Here is a 15,303-nt window from a genome sequence, read left to right as displayed (position 1 = left end):
CATTGCTGATGGTAGTCTCCCTGGTTGATGTAGATATAATCAGCCATCATGCAGTAAACTAACTGATAACTAAAGCCATAAATGTCCTTTTATTATAATTAGCCCAGTTCTTGCTGGACCAAACACCTGGGCACAATTACCTGGCCGAGTTGACACATTAGTCTAACCATCACAGAAGCCCAAGAGCCAATTACATTTTAAGGTATTTGAACCCTAACAAGAATCTCCAGGCATCCAGGCCTATTGCATTATCTACTGGGGCAGTTCTTATCCTCATTCAATAAGGAACTGAAGCAAGATCAAGACTCTTGACTCTAATCCCTACTGGTTAGATGCATCTCTCTAGAGAGAGCCAGAGGCTTCTAAGCAATCAGACCACATACCCTGATTATCTACCTACTGTTTCTAAAAATGATGCCCATCAGTGGGGACTGCTCTTAATCCTGCTGGCAGATCCCTAAGTTGTCTTTATTGGTAACAACCAGGAGCATTTGTTGGCAAGTGCTTCTGCATTAGTCCATAGGTTCAGGATATTGGCTTCAGGTCCCATTGACTCATACGCTTGTTTGACCATGGCTTTCATAAGCATCTTACAGATTTTATCAACAGGAGAAGCTTTCCAGTGACACATTGCTTCCTCAAAGTTTGATTTCCATAGGGCCACACACCCAACCAGTTCTAAAGGACAGTTTACAGTAAAATGCTTTGAAAAGCCCTCTCGTGCCTTCTCTAGCACAAGAGAGCATTTTCAAGAAACAGATTTGGCATCCTGTAGCATTACATTCAGAGAGCAAGGCAGTGCTTATCACACTTCTGATTATCTCCTCAGTTTCCTTACAGTGGTCCACTGATTCTCGTAGGGCACATGGTGACTTTCATATTCCCAAAAGGTCTGATCCTTCACAAAGTTGAAGGGTAAAGCCTGGCATTTTTCTTCACTTTGTTCAGACTCAAGTATTTGAAAATTTGACAAAACTCAAATTTCTTTTTTGCATAGAATCAACGAGGCAATCAATTCCCAAGGACAGACCTGTATGTATTTCATAGTTTTCCAAGCAAGGTATAAATCCTAAAAGTGATTCAGAGTCATGAATTTTTAAAATATGACACTAACCTGGCATTTAATCACATGTGGTCATTTTATTATTGTGTAGGTTTGAGATATTTCCCCTTTCCCTCTCTGTATCTTTAAATTCTCCAAAAGTAGAAAACATCTTCACATTCTCCCATGTGAACTAGCAAAGAGTTTGTAATTGAGTATTTGTTAAATAAATGAATAAATGCTATATAAAGCTTTAATTTACAAGAGATGACATTTCCAAGAAAAATTAGTAAATACATTTAATTCAGTTAAAATATCTTTATACTTAGTTCTCTTTTGTGGTTGATTTTGTATATAGTATTATGAGAATGTATCATGCTTTTGAACACAGCACCAGAGCTAATACTCAGTACATTAAACTCAAGCTCTTTAAGGCATTTCATCAAGAAGGGATAGTTCCTAATGATATATTTACCAATTTTCCAAAATAAATAGAACTTATAGTTTTGATTTACCCAATGACATATGAATTGACTGAGCTGAGAATGATGGTTTCTGGGAAAACATTTCAAATACTAGATTAAAATTTTTATAATATGCATTCAAACTAAAGGTCAAAACCTTAGTACATTTGTGAAGGGTGGTAAAGCCTGGAAAGTTCTGGGCAGGTAATATTTTGAAAGCACTTACTGAACAAATTTAACATGTGCTTTAATAATCAAGACAGAAAAAAAAAATGAAGATCAGTTTGCTAGGACAATAAGCAATATTGTGTATATTTCTATAAAACCTTCAGCTATCCAAAATACATTCATTATTTTTCTGCTACTTAAGTGTACAGTGATGAAAACAGGTCATAATGAAGTTATTATGGAAGAGTAAGTTGAGGATTCCACCATCTTGCACAGCTTTAGTTCACAACTTCTTTATAATTGCACTGATATTTTACCAGCAAAGCTATAGGAATTTGAAAATAATGTCATTATCATAAATTGTATAATTGAAGAAAATATTGCCTTTCATTTACATAAAATATGTAAAAAAGAATTTTACTAAGCAAGCTTTTCCATTTTGTGATGTATATTTGTGATACTTTTAAAATATTACTAACCAAATGCGTAATCTCTTGCTTTTGCAGCTGGCAGGCTTTAGGCTTAAAATTGTGAGCACATACAGCCTATAGTATCTTCAGACTAGAGCAGATATTGTGATTTGTGTCTCAAATATTTGTTCTTTTAAAAATATCATCTCCAAAAAAGCACATTAGGTTAATAATTGACTTCATTTTCTAATGTATGTTTAGATTTTGACAGAAAGTATCATTCTTAAAATTTTTGCCTGCTAGAATTACAAGATAGCATAGACAATTCCAATTATTTAAAGTCTCATTTTTCTTTTTTCTTTCTTTTAATTTTTTAAGATGTTGGAATATACTAGGCTTCATAATAGAAATACTGACTTTGAGATTTAAAATAGATAAGTGGCTAAAATAATTTAAAGTCTGTCTTATTTTTAAAATATTTCTTTAACTTTCTTCAGTATTCCATCTGTACTGATGTCATCCTCACTTTCCCAGAGTGTGAAGGATTTTCTGGGCCTTATTTAAAGTTGAATAATGAAACCAGCTTGTACATCATCTTCCATGGGGAAAAAAAAATTAATTCAGGTTCAACAAATTATTTGGTGGAAAAGAACTTTTTCCTTACTTGTTCATTTTTCCTCAGGTTCTTCCAAGACAAACCTGTGGGCTTTTCACTCACACAATTTACTACAAAGAATATCCAGGAGGTCCTAAAGAGCTAGACAAGAGTATCCAAGGAGGTGAACTTTTCTTCACTGTCGTCCTCAACCCAGTAAGTACTTTGAGTTATTCCCCAAATAAATAATGAAAAATGGCAGGACAGGTGAAAATTGCCCAGACAACTAGGCAAATGATTGCACAGTTATCAGCCAAGTAAACATGAAGTTCCAGCTCTACAACAATAGTAAAAACCAAATGGAACTATATCCAAAAATGGGGACAAACTAATTCCACCAGTATCAGTGACATGAGGAACTTGATGGCAGGAATAGGGATGCACCTCAGCAGATCCTGCTCTACATTGGAAAGTGCTCAGAATTCAGAGATTCTGATTTCTTTGGGGAATAAGATTTTTCAACTTTGAAACCCTCCTATTCCCGATCGGTACCACTTTGGTCATTTAGGTGATCACTTCCCTATTTTTTGTAAAGTACATGCAGAAAGGGATCATTAGATACACAAATACAGGATGAGGCAGAGCAGCCCTGTTAAGTGAGCAGTTACTCTTCCTCCGTTTATTTCTTAATATTTATATGCCTGTGTTTGGCTCCACAGTGAATCATTTATACATATTTCTGCTTGAGGCAAGTATTATTAAGTTGTATAGAGAAAGGAGAACTAATTGAAGTAAGCTATATAAGGAAAAGAAGGGTTTTTATTTCCCTTCTAAATCTCTAACATAAAAAGTGAAAGTAAGTTTATTTATGAGGAGATGTATGAGTTTTGCCCCTGGCATTTGCAATATTCAAGAAGAAAAAATGTTATTATTTCCAAATATGAAAAAAAAAATCCAGCACAAAAGTTGGATAATACTTTGATAAAGAGAATAAAATTTGAAAGACCGCTCATTTGACCTTAATTTTACAGGTTCTGCAAATAAAATTGCAGGTATTTTTCATCATCCTCTTGTATTCACTAACCATGTCTATTTTTCAGCTCCTAGAAAATACGATACAAGTAAGGGTATCTAGTTTTGAAACAAAATCTACACATATATCCAAAAATCAAAATAATTTTGCATAGTGTGGCCTTTGACCTTAAAATTAAGAAAGATTCAGGTACAGTGGGGCATGTTGGTGAATTAGCAGACAGCACTCTTTTTCAGGTCAGAATGACAATGAGAAAACCTTGATGGGATGAAACTATTTAGTGCCTATAGGAAGTTAAGAATTTTAATTATAGGGGATTTGAGAGCTAAACCTTAAAAGTTTAAGTAATACCCCAGGAAGTTCCATTTTCTGAGAATGCTGACTGAAATGGTAGTTTCCTACAAAAAGTAGATATGTATTGGAAGCTGTATTGGTCAGGATTCTCCAGTGAAACAAAACCAATAAGAGAATACATGATGTATGTATTGAAAGTTTTAGTTTAAAGATTTGGCTTGAGCAGTTGTGGGAGCTGTCAAGTCTGAATTCCACAGAGCATGCTAACAGGCTGAAAACTCAGAATTTTTTTGCTGCAATCTTGAAACAGAATTTCTTCTTTTCTGGGAAACCTCAGTTTTTACATAAGGCCTTCAACTGATTGGATGAGACCCACCCACATATTTTAGAGTAATCTACTTTATTAAAAGTCAACTAATCAAAGATGTTAACCACACCTATACCACACAAGAATACCCTTGCAGCAACATCTAGATTAGTATTTGTTAACTGGGTACTGTAGCCTAGCCTAAGCTGACACATAAAACTGACCATCACAGAAGCATACCTATGGCACTTTAATTATATTCAAACTGAAAATGAAAATATAAGCAAGATTTTAATTAATGAAGTTTTTAAAATTTTCTTCCAGTATGTCAACTTAGTATCAAGGAGCTATAGTAACTTTTACCGGTATTGGTTTGAGGGGCAGCTATAATAAGGTACCTCTCAGAGTTAAACTGAAATATCGGTATATAATAAAAGATCATAACAAAGATAACTAAAGATTTCTTAGATGGAATAACTGTCTGGCTTGAATATTCTTCTACAGCCTAATTCAGTGTATTTTTATTGCTAAGGAAAGAGAGTCAAATGAATTCACTACAGATAGAGTTGCAAAGACAAATGTTAGTACTGTCTAGAAGGGAGAAAATCTTGGCCATCTCAGAATGAATGTTTACACTATCCCCTGGCCACTTGTGATGTGGGTTGGAGGCAATGATCTCAATCCGTAGACATGGAAGTTCAGGTCCCATTGTGAGATGGGCCCATCAAGCTTTCTGAGTCTCAAACCATTAAGAATTCATTTCTTCTTTCCCTGAATTTAAGCTCTACTAGCAACTTTCTTTTTTTTAAGATTTATTTTATTTATTTCTCTCCCCTCCCCCCCCCCACCCCCCATTGTCTGATCTCTGTGTCCATTCACTGTGTTCTTCTGCATCCGCTTGCATTATCAGGGAACACCGGGAAACTGCGTCTCTTTTCTGTTGTGTCATCTTGCTGCATCAGCTCTTTGTGTGTGCGGCACCACTTCTGGGCAAGTTGTGCGTTTTTCACATGGGGTGGCTCTCTTTGCAGGGCACATTCCTTGCATGTGGGGCACCTCTATGCGGGGGTACCCCTGTGTGGCACAGTACTCCTTGCACGTGGCAGCACTGCACATGGGCCAGGTCACCAAACAGGCATGGAGGCCCTGGGGATTGAACCCTGGACCATCCATATGGTAGGCAGATGCTCTGTCAGTTGAGCCATGTCCACTTCCTACAACTTTCTTATTATGGTTTGCTTCCCCATATAGATCCTACAAAAGGAAAAGAATATGTTGATCGTAGGAAAAGGTTCTCACTGGGATAGTCATTTGCAATAGGAATTTATAAAAATTTTCTTTCTATTAGTAAATACCCCCATGTAACTGACTACCAGGATAGTACCCTCTAATTATAACTTATAATTCCCCATTTTAAACCAAATAGATTGGCATTCTGTTTTTATTTATTGGCTTCATAGGTTTTGTTAATTTGATGCTGCCTCTGAAAAATGGATTCCTTCTCAGTGTGCTGAATCAGCTTTTGGAGTCTGTCAGAGTGAACTATGATTGATTCTGAAGGTATTAAGAGTTACTCTGTGAGGTCCCTTGAGAGAACACTACTGGAAGTACCCCGGAGTCACTGTTAACCACACATATAAGAACAAAATTTCTACACAAATACGCAGTACACATCAATACAACTAATCTTAATCAAGTCAAAATTCTATCAGGACCTACAAATAGATTTTTTTAAATAGTGAGGAAGAATCTACTCACTTTAGGTACATATGTAAAATAATATGTGAAAGGGTACTAAGAACAGAATTTTATAAATATGACAAAAAGTTTCATTGACAATACTGAACTTGCCCTCAATGAAGAGAATACTATATAATTTATGACATCTATACTTATGCTAAAGGACCTAGCAAGAGCGTACTGTGCATTTTAACATGAGCTTCCAGGACTCCTATCTGCAGGAGAGGTGATAATACTTACATAGTGTCACTAAGGGAATAGTTCTGGTTCCTCCTGTGAGAGTCTTAGTATCTTCCCAGGATGAACAAAGATGTCAACTTCTTGCTTCAGTGTCCTTATTTCTAATCACAAAATGTTCTGAGTCTTGGCTAATTGCTCTTGTTCAATAAACAGACTGTATGCTTTCAGTCATTAACAGCTGATTTCTGTGGAACATTTTGCTCCCTCCAACATGTTTGATAATAAAGCCAATGCTTGCTTAACTTGTCAATCCAAAAAAGAGTTATCAATTGCCATGAGCTTTATACTCTGACCATACTTGCTTAGAATTCCAGTGGAACAAATCCCTCACAACATAATAAAGTTATACATCCTTCATCAAACCATTAAACATTGCAGAGAAGCAGTAGCTAATAAGAATTACTGTTCAATTCCTGGGTGCCCACATTTTATTAAATACTTTTTTTGTATCTGCATTTCCAAATTTGCTATAGGTTCCACCCATCATACAATCTGTATTAGTCAAGGGCCTCCAGGAAAACAGAATTAATAGGAGTGTGTGTGTGTATACATATATATATATATAATAAAAGTTATTATAGAAATTGGTTCACATGGGGATGGGCAAGTCTGAATTCTGTGGGGCAGGACACAAGCTAGGAAATCTGATGAAGTTTTTCTATTAATTCCGCAAGAGAAGTTCACTGAAGTAGAGATGGAATTTCTTCCTTTTGACTGCTAAAGTCCTCAGTTCTCTCTCTAAGGCTGTCACCTGATTGGATGAGACATCTCTCACTGCTGAGGAGATTCTCCTTAGTTGATAGTAGATGTAATTAGTCAAAGATGCAATCAAATTGCTGATGATTTAAATTTATGGAATATCCTCACAGTAACAATCAGGCCAGTGCTTACTTGACCAATAACTGGACACCATAATCTGGCCAGGTTGAAGCATGAACTTAACTGACATGCTCTCTATATCCCCATACCCAAATCCCTGAAAACCAAATCTACTTAAAGTGTTTCTCTAATTAAAGAAGAAACAAAACTATGGGTGTGAATAGAATATGAGCATCTTAAACTGGGATAACAGTAACAGGCACATTACTGTTAAAAACAACAAAATTCACACAAGAAGATAATATATAGAGATACAAGAAAATTAATCCACACTGAAAATTCTTTAAATATCTTTGATTGATATGTTGTGTGTGTGTTCTGTGTTGTGTGTGCTTATCTATGAAATTCATGTGAGAGGAAGCTTAACTTTTTTTCTTAATGGGAAGTTTTAAGTTTCTTTATTTTCTTATGTGTCCTACTAAACATTATGAAACGCTTTATTGAAAAATCATTACTAATATAATAACAACAACTTTAGCCAGTATAAAAATGATTTTCTCTTCATAGACTTGAGAAATAAAGAAGGTAGAGAATCGTGGGAAGTGGTGGAGTGGGGAGCTCTAGGATTCAGTCCTTCTACCAAAACAAGGCAGGAACTGTCTGAAACAACTACTTTGAAACTCTGGAGCAAGAACATGTACAGTATCCAGGGACAAGAGCAAAGAAGAGGCTGATAAATTACAATAAAGAATAGTAAATTGCTCTCTCTATGTGGTAGCTACCAATACCCATCCCCCACTCTAGTGGCAGGCAAACTTGGGGTCCAGCACTTGGCTAGCTTGCCAATGACAGAAAGGAACATAAAAATCCTCTTTCCCAAGAACAAGGGTGGGCACATATTATGATTTTGATTAGTGAATTCAAACAGCTGGAAACCCAACTCTGAGAGCAGCCATTGTTTAACTTGCCCTGGACAGGGTTGACAGTGGAGACTTAAGGATGCTGAAATTCCTCAGGGATACAGGGGACAATTTGCTGAAGGGCAGCATTTGGTGGGAAAAGTTCAGCTTTAGGGAGGCATCAAAGAAGCTCTTGGCACCCTTCCTGATCTCCTCCCCAGGAACACTTGGAAGTGGTCTGTGCCCCCTTTGTAGATCCCTGACCCTGTTTCAGCTGGGAAAGACTGACTTGGGAAAGTCCTTTGTGGCATACCTCTTCTTCCAGAACTTGCCCTCAAGGCAAAAGCAGCTTGGGACCAAAAAGGAGGATAAGTCACTGTAGAGGCAGACAGTCTGGGGCAAAGGCCTGCCAGCTTCAAATACCTGGAAGAGGGATATCTGTCTCCTGGGAAACAGAGGGGCCAACCAAACTCCTCTAAACATGAGAACTCCAAAAAAACTCATAAGCAAAACTGCAGGACAAGTCAGAGGCCCCAAGGACAGGGAAAAGTATTCATACTGCTTTCACCTTTGGCAGACTTTCCAGATAGCGGGGCTGAACGCAAGAAAATCTGTCTTATCACTAGCTGATTATAAAATCAGGAAACAGATACCTTGGGAAATAAATCCAAGAGTTAACATTTTAAAATATTAAAATGTACAGTATGCAACAAGAGTGTGAAACGAGCAAAGAAACCGGAAATGAAGGCCCATATCCAATCCAAAGGAAGAGGATAAATCATGCATAATATACAGGATTCACAGATACCATATACCACTCTGTTATTAACACCTTGCATTGTTTTGGTACATTTATTACAATTGATGAAAGCACATTTCTATATTTGTACTATTGATTATAATACATGGTTTTACTTGGGGTTCACTGTGTTCATAGTTCCCTAGATTTTTTTAAAAATTTATTCTAATAACATATGCACAACCTAAAATTTCCCACTTTTAACCACATTCAAATATATTATTCAGTGCTGTTAATTACATTCACAATGTTGTGCTACCATCACCACTATCCAATGCCAAAATGGTTAAGTTATACCAAAAAGAAACTCTAAACATTTTAAGCATTAACTTCTCATTCCCTACTCCCACCCTGGCCACTGCTAACCTATAAACTAGATTCTAACTTCATAAGTTTGCTTATCATAATTATATCACGTTCAATAAGACTGTGAATATTTCTAAATTGTGTCTGATTTATTTCACTTAACATAATGTCTTCAAGTTTCATCCACACTGTCACTTGTATCCAAACTTCATTCCTTTTTAATGCTGAATATTATTCCATATGTGTATGCCACACTTTATCCATTCATCAGTTACTCAAGTTGCTTCCATCTTTTGGCAGTTGTGAATAATGCCACTAAGTGAACATTGGTGTGCAAATATCTATTTCAGTCCCTGCTTTCAATCCTTTTGGATATATATGAAGTCAGATCTCTGGGTCATATGGTAATTCGATACTTAACTTTCTGAGGAACTGCCAAACTGTCTTCCAGAGTGGTTGCTCCATTTTATAATCCTACCAAAAATGAATGAGTGTTACTCTTTCTCCACATTCTCTCCAACATTTGTAATTTTCCTTTTTTTTAATAGAAATCATTCTGTTGGGTGTAAAATAGTATCTTATGGTGGTTTGATTTACATTTCCTTGCTGGCTAGTGATGTTGAAAATCTTTTCATGTGCTTTCTGGCCATTTGTGTATATTCTTTGGAGAAATGTCTACTCAAGTTTTTTGTCCATTTTTTAATTGGGTTGTTTGTCTTTTTTTTTTAATTATTTATTTTTAAAAATTACATTCAAAAAATATGAGGTCCCATTTAACCCCACCGCCCCCACCCCCCACTCCCCCCACAGCAACACTCTCTCCCATCATCGTGACACATCCATTGCACCTGGTAAGTACATCTCTGAGCATCACTGCACCCCATAGTCAATGGTCCACATCATAGCCCACACTCTCCCACGTTCCATCCAGTGGGCCCTGAAGGGATCTACAATATCCCGTAATTGTCCGTGAAGCACCACCCAGGACAACTCCACGTCCCGAAAACGCCTCCACATCTCATCTCTTCCTCCCATTCCCCAAACCCAACAGCCACCATGGCTACCCTTCTCACACCCATTCCACATTTTCTCTGTGGACATTGGATTGGTTGTGTCCATTGCACTTCTATGTCAAGTGGGGGCTTAGATTCCACATGGTTTCCAAATATTTTCTCTCATTGAGTAAGTTGTCTTTTTGCCTTTGTGATAAAGCCCCTTTATGCACAAAAGTTATTAATTTTGATCAGGTCCCATTTATCTATTTTTCCTTTTGTTGCTCATGCTTTGAGTGTGAAGTCCAAGAAACAATTGCCTAAGACAAGATCCTGAAGATGCTTAACTTGGATTTCTTCTAGGAGTTTGATAATTCTGGCATTTATAGTTGGGTCTTTGACCCATTTAGAGTTGATTTTTGTATATGGTGTGAGATAGGAGTCCACATTCATTCTTTTCCATATGGAGATCTAGTTTTTCCCAGCACTATTTGTGTAATATCTTTCACAATTAAGTAGTCTTTGTCCCTTTGCCAAAAATCAGTTGGTCATTAATAAAAGGGTTGATTTCTGAACTCTCAGTTCAATTCCATTGATCTGTATGTCTGTTCTTGTGCCAGTACCATGCTTCTTTTTTTTTTTTTTTCTTAATTACTGTGGCTTTGTAATAAGTTTTAAAATCAGGAGGTGTGACTCCTCCAACTTCATTTTCCTTCATTCTTCATTTTCAAAATGGCTTCTGCTATTTGGGGGCCCCATAAATTCGACAATTGGCTTTCTCATTCCTGCAAAGAAGGCTGTTGATATTAGGATTGCATTGAATCTGTAAAATGATTTGGGTAGAATTGACATATTAACAATATTTAGTCTTCCAACCCATGAACATGGAATATCCTTCCATTTATTTAGGTCTTCTTTGATTTCTTTTAGCAGCATTTTATAGTTTTCCATGTATAAGTCCTTTATATCTTGGTTGGATTTGTTCCTAGATATTTGATTCTTTTCCTGGCTATTATAAGTAGAATTTTTTTCTGGATTTCTTCTTCAGATTGTTCCCTGCTGGTATATAGAAAAACTAATGATTTGAGGGGTATTGATCTTGTACCCTGCCACTTTGCTGAGTTCATTTATTAGCTCTAGTAGTTTTGTTGTAGATTTTTTCAGGATTTACTGTTTATAGATCTTCTCATCAGCCAATAGTAAAAGCTTTGCTTCTTCCTTTCCAGTTTGTATGACTTTTATTTTCCTTGCCAAATGCTCTGGATAGAACTGCTAATAAAATATTTCATAATAGTGGTGACAGTAAGCAGCCTTTTCTTGTTTCTGATCTTAGAGGGAAAGCTTTTAGTCTTATAAAATTAAGTATGATGTCTCCTTGTGGATTTTTTATGTATCCACTTCATCATGTTGAGGAAATTTTCTTCTATTCATACTTTTTAACGTGTTTTTACCAAGAAAAGAGGATTTTGTCAAATCCTTCACTGCATGAATTGAGGTGATTATGTGGTGGGTTTTTTCCCTCCGTTCTGTTAATGTGATACATTACATTAATTGATTTTCTTATGTGGAACCACTTTGCATAACTGAGATAAAACTCACTTGGTCATGGTTCCTAATTCTTTTAATGCGCTATTGGATTCAATTCACTAGTATTTTATTAAGGATTTTTGCATCTGTATTCATAAGAGATATTGATCTATAATTTTCTTTTCTTGTTCTCTCTTTATCTGTCTATTTTATGAGGTTGATGTTGGCCCTATAGAATGAATTAGTGATTGTTTTACCCTCTTCAGTTTTTTGAAAGAGTTTGAGAGGGGTTGGTGTTCTTTTTTAAAATAATTTTAATTGGAAAAGTTGTAGGTTTACAGGAAAAATCATGTAAAAATACACTGCTCCCATAGACTCCCTCCCCTTATTAATATTTGCAATAGTGTAGTACCTTTGTTTCAGTTGATGAAAGAATATTATAATTGTACTATTAGCTACAGTCCATAGTTTACAAAGGGTGTATTCTTTTCCAATATGCCACCTTATTAGTAACATCTTGCATTAGTGTGATAACGTTTGTTATAATTCATAAAGGAACCTTTTTTTAAGTTGTACTATTAACTATAGTTCATCATTTCCAATATGGATCACTGAGTTGTACAGTCCTAAGCTTTATCTTTTAATTATATGTCTAGTAACATATAAAGAATCTAAAATAACCCCTTTTAACCACATTCACATATAAAATTCAGTGCTGCTAATTACACTCACAATAATGTGCTACTGTCACCACCATTCATTTCCAAAATTTTACAACCAACCTAAATAGAAGTTCTGTACAAAGTAAGCATTAACTCCCAATTCCTGTCCTTAACTAACCCCCTGGTAACCCTATATTCTAGATTCTAATTATACGAGTTGCTTTTTCTAAATATTTCATATCAATGTGATCATGCAATATCAGTCTGTTTGAGTCTGCTTTATTTTAGTCAACATAATATCTTTGAGGTTTATCCATGCTCTTGCATGCAAAAGTTCATTTCTTTTTAATACTTAATAATGTTGCATTATATGTGTATACACATTTTGTTTATCAATTTGTAGGTTGATGGATACTTGTGCTTCTTCAGTCTTTCGGCAATTGTGAATAATTCTGCTGTTAACATTGGTGTGCAAATATCTGGTTTATTTCTGTAAACCTCCAGATTTTTAATAAAAAAATTTTTATAAAAAGTAAAGAAGGAAGCAGATGTGACTCAATAGGTTGAGCTCCTGTTTCCTACATGGGAAGATCCAGGTTCAGTTCCTGATGCTTCCTAAAAACAAAAAAACAAAGAACCAGCCAAAAAAATGGAAAAGCCAACTCAGGTTGCTGATGTGGCTGAGTGGTTGAGTGCTGGCTTCCCACATATGAGGTCCTGGGTTTAATCCCCAGTGTTGGTACCTCAAAAAATAAAAAATAAAAAATAAACAAGGAGGTCATACAATTCAACAATAAAAAGACAAGCAAACCAATTAGAAAATGGTTAAAAGACTGAAAAAGAATTTTTCTTCCAAAGAAGAAATACAAATGTCCATAAAACACATGAAAAGATGTTCAACATCACTGTTAGGGAAATGCAGATCAAACCTAAAATTAATTATCATTTTAGGCCTTACAGAATGGCCATTATTTTTAAAAAAAAATAAACAACAGAAAACTACCAGTGCAGAATGAATGTGGAGAAAAAGGAAAACTCCTTCCCTGGTGGGAATGTAAAATGGTGCAGCCTCTGTGGAAGACAGTATGGCACTTCCTCAGGAAGCTAAATATAGAACTGCCATGTGATCCAGCAATCCCCGTACTAGGAATACATCCAGAGCAACTGAAAACAGTGACATGGACAGATGTTTGCACACCAATGCTCATAGTAGTGTTACTCCCAGTTGCTAAAAGATAAAACAACCCAGGTGTCCATCAGCCAATGAATGAATAAGGAAAATGCAGAAAATGTATACACAATGGAATACTATTCAGCTGTAAGAAGAAATGAAGTTGGTATGCCTATAACAACATGGATGAACCTTGAGGACATCATGTTGAAATAAGTGAAATAAGCCAGACACAAAAGGACAAATACTGTATAGTCCAACTAATATGAACTAAATACAAAGAATAAACACATGGAGTTAAAATCTGGAGTATAGGACATGAGGAGATAGAATGTGGCTTGAGAAGAGGGAGCTGATGCTGAATATATGTAGAATGTTTAATAAGGGATATTGTAAATGTGGGGAAATGGTTAGAATTGATGGTAACACATTATAGTGAGTATAAGCAACACGTTGATTTATAAACATGGTTGTGACTGAAAAAGGTAGTCTAGGGAGGCTAATGTCCACTGAAAGAAAGCCAGAAGATAATCTAGGGACTGTATAACATAGTGATTTCAGTTATGGAGGATGATGGTGGTTAATAGTACAAACACAAAAATGTTGTATGAACTAGAACAAATGTATGTCACTGTTATAACATGTCAAGAATATGATACAGGGGGAAAATATAACTAATATAACTTATGGTCTATAGTTAACAAAAATATTTCTGTAGCAACTGCAGAGAAGGTAGTATATCAATGTAAAGGGTCAACAATGGGGGGATAAGAAGAGGTATGAGATTTTTCCTCTTGGAGCTATAAAAATGTTCTTAAATTGACTAAGGTGATGACAACACAACTCTGATGAAACTGAGAGTCACTCAGTGTACACTTGTGATGGACTGTACAAGTCATGGAACTGTATAACACAGTGAACTTCATGGTGAATGATGAACTGTGGATAACAGTACAAATATGAGAATGTCCTCAAATGAACTATTTTTTTTAAGTTTTATTTATTTATTTATTTTTCTCCCCTTCCCCCCTGCCCCGGTTGTCTGTTCTCTGTGTCTGTTTGCTGCGTCTTCTTCCTTGTCGGCTTCTGTTGTTGTCAGCAGCACGGTAATCTGTGTTTCTTTTTGTTGTGTCATCTTGTTGTGTCAGCTCTCTGTGTGGGCAGCACCATTCTTAGGCAAGCTGCACTTTCTTTTGCACTGGGCGGCTCTCCTTATGGGGCGCACTTCTTGCGCGCATCAGCACTGCGCATGGGCCAACTCCACATGAGTCAAGGAGGCCCGGGGTTTGAACCGTAGACCTCCCATGTGGTAGACGGATGCCCTAACCACTGGGCCAAGTCTGCTTCCACAAATGAACTATTAATATAACAAATATACAATATAATACATTGTACTAATAAGTGTCAAAACTTCATTTCTCATGGGTGAAATCTAAGATAAAGTGGAGATAATAAAAAAAGGAAACTTCATTCCTTCTCATAGCTGACTAATATTCCATTGTATTTTGTTTATCCATTCATCTATTGATAGACACTTGAGTTGCTTTCAACTTTTGGCAATTGTGAATAATGACACTGTGAACATTGGTGTGCATATATCTGTTCATGTTCCTACTTTCCATTCTTCTGGGTATATACCTAGTAAAGGGATTGCCAGATCATATGGTAATTCTATATTTAGCTTCCCAAGGACCAGCCAAACTATTTCCTGCAGTGGCTGCACTTTTTACAATCCTTCCCACAAAAATGAGTGTTCCTATTTATCCACATCCTCCCTAACACTTGTAATTTTCTGGGTTTTTTTAGTAGTAGCCATTCCTGTGGGTAAGAAATCG

At 36.2% G+C, this 15,303-nt stretch overlaps 1 protein-coding gene across 5 annotated transcripts in view; it reads left to right on the top strand.

Moving 5' to 3' along the window:
- Positions 1-15,303, top strand: part of LOC101439444 (N-deacetylase and N-sulfotransferase 3) — a 260,119-nt gene that overhangs the window by 121,036 nt on the left and 123,780 nt on the right. For all 5 annotated transcript variants that reach the window (XM_058293492.2, XM_058293481.1, XM_058293511.1 and 2 more), the window contains one exon: positions 2,767-2,895. In XM_058293492.2, coding sequence (XP_058149475.1) covers positions 2,767-2,895 — 129 coding nt within the window. The remainder of the gene's footprint in view (positions 1-2,766; positions 2,896-15,303) is intronic.

This window comes from Dasypus novemcinctus, chromosome 1 (genome assembly GCF_030445035.2).
Source record: "Dasypus novemcinctus isolate mDasNov1 chromosome 1, mDasNov1.1.hap2, whole genome shotgun sequence".
NCBI classification, from domain to species: domain Eukaryota; kingdom Metazoa; phylum Chordata; class Mammalia; order Cingulata; family Dasypodidae; genus Dasypus; species Dasypus novemcinctus.
The sequence above is the reverse complement of the archived record's forward strand: the minus strand, read 5'-3'. Positions and strand labels throughout refer to the sequence as shown.